Below are 6,071 nucleotides of genomic sequence, written 5' to 3' on the forward strand. Positions count from 1 at the left end.
TTTTTAAATACCTCTTGAACTCATGTGATATATAGGGTTTCTTAGTAATGCACCCCTCGAGTATGGCCCACACATGTGTGTGGCGGTGGTTATCACTTGCATGGTCTCCACTTGTTGTAGTAGTGATAAGGTTTATGTATGGCCTACAAGAGCACGATTAGTAGCATGGTGGCTCTCACCAATAGCTCTATTGGCAGTCAGACACCATGGAGGAAGAGCGTTGTGTCTAGGAATGTGGAGAGTCTGCCCGAGGAGGGGGGGGAGGATCTACATTTTGTTCCCTTTCCTCCAGCTAGAAGACGATGCACACGCTTGAGGCTCAAGCCACTTCTCATGGGTAACGACATTGTCGCTTTTACAGGGCCCACATCTGCATCCTATGAAGAGACGCTCTAAAGACAAATCTTAGCGACCAGTAGGATTGGAGGATTTCAAATTTTACAACTCGTTTTTGAAATGGAGAATGCTCCAACTTGTTGCCACCTTGGATTCCACTTTGGAGCTCACTTTGGAGTTAGTATCCAGATGTAATCAAATGGAAACCATCTACTACATGTAAACAACCCCATAGACCATGATATGTTTCTTTTTTATGCTTAATCCATATACATATGCTAATTGTGATTGATTTATTTAAACCCCAATCCCGCACTCACTTCTCTTATCCCCCCTCGACGTGTACATTCATTGTAATTTATTTATTTTAATCTCAACCCACATAATCCCACACCCTCTTCCTCTAATCCCTCATCCTCTCCTTCTCTTATTGTTCAATCTTGCATGGTCCATAAGCCAACCCATTACATTCACTTACCACCTTAACCTCAACCTACTTAATCCCTAGTACTCTCTTACATGGCCCATTTTTTACCCTTTTCCTTCGACTATCGTTTCTTTTTTCTCTCTCAACCTTAATCAAAATTTAAGTACTACATCCCTTCCAATCCTTCCTAGTCAAAATTTAAATTCTCTCATGAACTTCCTTAAGTGTATAGATGCATATGCCTTTCCTAATGCTCATAGACTCATATTACCTAAAAGATCTTAACCCAATTCGGAAGCTTAAACTCAATTTTTATTCCTAATCCAAAATTCAGTAGTGTGCTCACCTTGAAATTAGTATGCAACAGACATCCCTTTCCCTAATGCTAGGGAAAGGGATGTACTTCCTTAAGTGCATAGATGCATATGCCTTTCCTAATGCTCATAGACTCGTATTACCTATAAGATCTTAACCCAATTCGGAAACTTAAACTCAGTTTTGATTCCTGATCCAAAATTCAGTAGTGTGCTCACCTTGAAATTAGTATGCAACAGACATCCCTTTCCTAATGCTAGGGAGATTCATTTCAACTTTTGTGATCTACACTGAGAACTCTATCTCAAAACAAGAAGAAAGATAGCTTAATCCAAAAATGAAGGGAATATATTCCCTTAAGAAGTTTTCCAAGTAACACTCGTGAGGCATGAGTCATTTCCCATTTCCAAGAGATTCATCGAGCAACTTAAAGTATACTAATGCATGCCTTCACAATAATAAGAGAATTTAAAAGATCCTAAACTATTACCCAATGCTAATACTCAGTTATGCACGAGATTTCCACAATCTTCTAGTCACTACCATAACTAGTCTAGTATCTCATGCATTTAAGGAATAATATTTAGCATGTATGATAGATCTAGATAGCAATGTGGACACACATTATTAAGTAAATCAACTTACATGTCTAGTTAGCTCTATGGTCTTTCTTTAATCCTTCTCAATGCAAAAAAACCCATCATTTTTAATTGAAATCACTCCAAGCTCCATCCTTCCGGATATCTATACTAGTTTAATCCAAATCCCACATCAAAGAAATAATATGATAAAAAGCAAAGCACCATTCACACGAAATACATCACGGATAGTGCCTAGAGCTCAAGCTCGAGCTGGTCCCAGTGTGGGAAAATTACAATCCTTTTAATTAAAAGCAAACTGCAGTTTTCTTTAGAGCTCGCACACCTAGAGTAAGGAGCCATAATTAAGCTCGACAATAGATGGAGGAGCTCAAGTTCTACATATTTTTTCAAAACCTAATGCTTAATCTCCAAAACCCAATTCAGATTAATCTCCAAAACCTAATGCTTAATCTCCAAAACCCAATTCAGATTAAGCTTATTCTTTGAAAGCCAAAAGCAGATTAAGCTTAATGCTTGCGAGCCGGCCAATGCAGGTTAAGCTTAATCAAGGGTGGCTCTAGTCTTCATTTTCCAAGAGCTGGAGCAAATTAGAGGAGCCATCGCTAGGCATGTAGAGCTCTGCAAGCTCATGGACGGGATCGCTTTGGGAGATGGCAGGGTCGTCACTGTCTAGCATCCAAAGCAAGTGCTCAAACAGCACAACTTCGCAGCCCAACGTGAGGCCCAGGCTCTGATCAATCCCGCATACCTCTGATCTCTCGTGCAATGCTTTGAACAGTGGGTGCTGTAGATGCCTCCCATTGATCACATACCTTCTCCTTGACTTCCCAATAAATACAACCTCAAAGCCTTCTGGTACAGAAGCTGCCCCTTCTTCTTCTTCTTCTTCTTCTTCTTCTTCTTCTTCTTCTTCTTCTTCTGGATCACAATCACTAGAATTATCAGGAGAGTTGCCATCTCCTACATCATCTTTGGATGAGTAAACCTTGCCCACCCTAGCTAGATTTTGCCACTTCTTCACGAAGCTCTTCATTCTGGTCATCTTCATGGCACTGGCCATTGCACCTTGTGCGGAGTGCTGCAAGATTGATAATACCCACACAGAAAAGGCAACTGTGGGTATCTAGATCATCAAATGGCTTCTGTACTAATTACCGAAGAACCGATTAAAGGCTAGTTGGGATACGCTCTAAGGTTAGTAACATTGAGAAGAGACTATCATATCACATGATCCTACTGGCAAACAATTGAAGCGAGAAAGGAGACGGAATGAAAAGAGAAAAGGATGCAAGGGTTGGAGGTAAGCTAGGCCCTAATTAGGTTAGTCATATGGAGAAGAGAGTATCAGAGGAGACCCAAAATCACTGACACTACTGATAAATGCCTAAGATTAGCCAAGACAAAGCTTACATGATGCGTGTGGAGCAGACACCTCAACTAGAGCTCATGGGAGCCACACATGCATGAGCCCGATTCTCCAACAGCTATAGGCCGAGCCGCTCAGGAAGAATGGTGGCTTGAGGAGCTCGATAGCAGAGGTAGATTGGAGTGGCCAACCACAATGAGGATGGCCTGACAGAGCCTTTTATCAAGTTTCAACCCAAACAGCTTAACCTGCTAATCATCACGTGATTAAGGTTCATTATTATTGCTTAAACTTAACGGTCGTGAAAGACCTAATTCGGCGGCTTCACGTGCCATTGGCCACCTTCAATATTTTTTGCAAAAATATATATTTTATATATATCCAATTTGTGTTTATTATTTAGCCATTTTATATATATCCAAATTGTGTTTATTATTTAGCCATTTTTGTGCTCATCTTGTGGCAAGCACAGTACCATTTAATAGTCTTCTGCCCCGCATTGAAAGAGAGAGGGGCCCTTGGAAGAATGCATCCAACTGGAAAAGGACTCACTTCTTTATGTTTCTTACCCATGTGTAGGCTGGATTTCTGCTTTTGTTTTCTTTCCATATATTAATCTTACCCCCCCTGGCAACCCCATAAATTTTATCCACTCCACCTCTACATTCTCCTATCACTCACAACATGGCTCGTACTAAATGGTCGGAAGGAGAAATGTGGTCCCCTTGTCTTTGTGCCATTTTGTGGAGCATCAAATTAAAGGACTTTTTCACTTTCTAAATTTGTGGCTTTGGTTTGGTCTCTCTCTCTCCTTATGGTCCACTCCACACTTTCTTTTGTAGAGTAGACAACATTTCCTTGTTTTTATACCTAAGCATTGTTCCAACTACCCATTGTGCTTTGTACTTAGTGAGACAGCTAGAGACTTATTTCAAAAACACTTCTGTCCTCTAGGGGATTTTGCCTACTCAAACTTAGTTTAATAAGACCACTTTTGCTTCCCATTGTGCTTTGTACTTAGAGAATTTTGCACAACTCATTACTACCCAATTATACTTTACTTGAGGAGTACACAAGATCTTTGCTCCAGCAAGCATACACCAAACCCAATACAAAAAGGCAAGAGATGCAATAACATGTGTCATTTGACTTAGATGGAGCCACTCCATTTGTACTAACAAAATGGTCATTTGAGTGGTTTTTGAAGTATCATTTTCAACATGGATTTTATTTATTTATTTATTTATTAAGTTGGGGGTTTTTGTTGTGGAGTGTGATTGACTATGTCCTCACTTATTTAAAGCAATACTTAGTGCCTTCAAGTTCTCTTTTGCTATATTTATCAAGTTTTTTTTTAAAATATTTACACACCTTTAACCACAATATTGCACTTATTTTGCATGCTATTATGATTTGGATGCAAACAAGTGCACTCAAATAAACTTTATTTAAAGAAGGATACTTAGCTAGCTCATAGCTATTTGTTAAAACTTGTATTCCAATATATCATATACATTAGTAGGTTTGTGAATTTCAGAACACAATATTTTGAGAGGTGTGGGATATGGCAATCAAGAAACCCTAGTTATGCATGTCATGATCAAGTCAAAAGAGTAGTACACTTATCTTTATTGTCTAGATTATGCCCAAATTAATTCATGTTTCTGTAACATCTTCAAGGTAACACACAACATAATACCTTTTCAAAAGAGGCTCAATATGTTGCTTTCATTATTACAAGAGAGATCTACTTAGTTTCTTACCAAGTTATACACTTCTAAAATAGGGCTCATGAATTGTATTTTGTCTTAGAAGATCTCTCTCTCTTTCTCTCTCTCTCTCTCTCTCTCTCTGTCTCTCTCTCTCTCTCTCACACACACACACACACACACACACACACACACACACACATTGTTTTGAAGTCTTTGGCTCGAAGCAAGTTTGAGGAGTCTCATTTAGCAACAAGCTCCCCAAAATATACGATTTTCAACATATCAAAATTGACCAATATATGTTTTCCTGTGAGTTGATATAAGCAATGCCACACTAGTAATAAATATGCCCTTGATCTAAGTTGCAATAACACGCTTCCCAAAATACAAGATTTTCAACATAGATTAACCAATATATGTTTTTCTATGAGTTGATATAAGCAATGCCACACTGGCAATAAATATGCCCTTGATCTAAGTTGCTTTAACAATTTAAATCATCTACAAATATCGCTTGAATAACTCATTTAGCCATATTATTTGAGCAAATTATTCATTGACACATCACAAATTATGTATTATTTAGCCATATTATTTGAGCAAATTATTCATTGACACATCACAAATTATGTATTATTTGTTTTTACTCTTACATTTTGTATAAAAGTTTTTTGTGTAGGATTTTTTTTATATAAAATTTATATTTTTGTATGAAAGATTTTTCTCTATATATGTAGGCTTCCTTTGCCTCTTTAGTGCTCCTTGGCCTTGACTTTGAGGAGTGTTTTGAAAAGACTAAAGAAAACCCAAAGTAGGCATTTGTGCATTTGGGAGTAAGGATTGGGAACAAGGAGGTAGTGATATTTCTTACATATCCTTGACTTTACTAGGAATCAACATATGCTTATATTAGTTTGCTTCTATTCTTCTTCTTATGTTTCTCCTCTTCTTTGGATTTGTCTTCTACTTCTTCTTCTTCTTCTTATTGGCTCCTAGTTCTACGATCCCTTTTTGCCATTGATACACTCAGTATATGTGATAGTGTCCCTTTTCTTAACATTTATAGCATGTGACATTACTTTTATCCCTAGGTTTATCCTTGATCCGATGAACCCAAACAACTTCACCAGGGTATCCTATGCCTCCTTATGTGACGACGTGTGGCATCCTATATATGCCCAATCATAGTGTCTTGTATGCTGATAGAAAGCCAATACATGAATTTCCTGGCTCCTTGATTCCAATCCTTGAATTCTTTTACATCTGTAGTAGTTGGATTAATCTCCGGTATCTCTAGTGCCTCCTCATGTTCA

At 38.2% G+C, this 6,071-nt stretch overlaps 1 protein-coding gene across 1 annotated transcript; it reads right to left on the bottom strand.

Moving 5' to 3' along the window:
* Window positions 1-1,838: 1,838 nt before the first annotated feature.
* On the bottom strand, window positions 1,839-3,227 carry LOC147627910 (auxin-responsive protein SAUR78-like). Its single transcript, XM_086815175.1, has one exon. The coding sequence runs from the start codon at window positions 2,738-2,740 to the stop codon at window positions 2,237-2,239; it is 504 nt and encodes a 167-aa protein (XP_086671301.1). The 5' UTR covers window positions 2,741-3,227; the 3' UTR covers window positions 1,839-2,236.
* Between the last annotated feature and the right edge of the window lie 2,844 nt (window positions 3,228-6,071).

The sequence above is a fragment of the Cibotium barometz genome, chromosome 20, assembly GCF_041138505.1.
Source record: "Cibotium barometz isolate CiBa-2024 chromosome 20, ASM4113850v1, whole genome shotgun sequence".
NCBI classification, from domain to species: domain Eukaryota; kingdom Viridiplantae; phylum Streptophyta; class Polypodiopsida; order Cyatheales; family Cibotiaceae; genus Cibotium; species Cibotium barometz.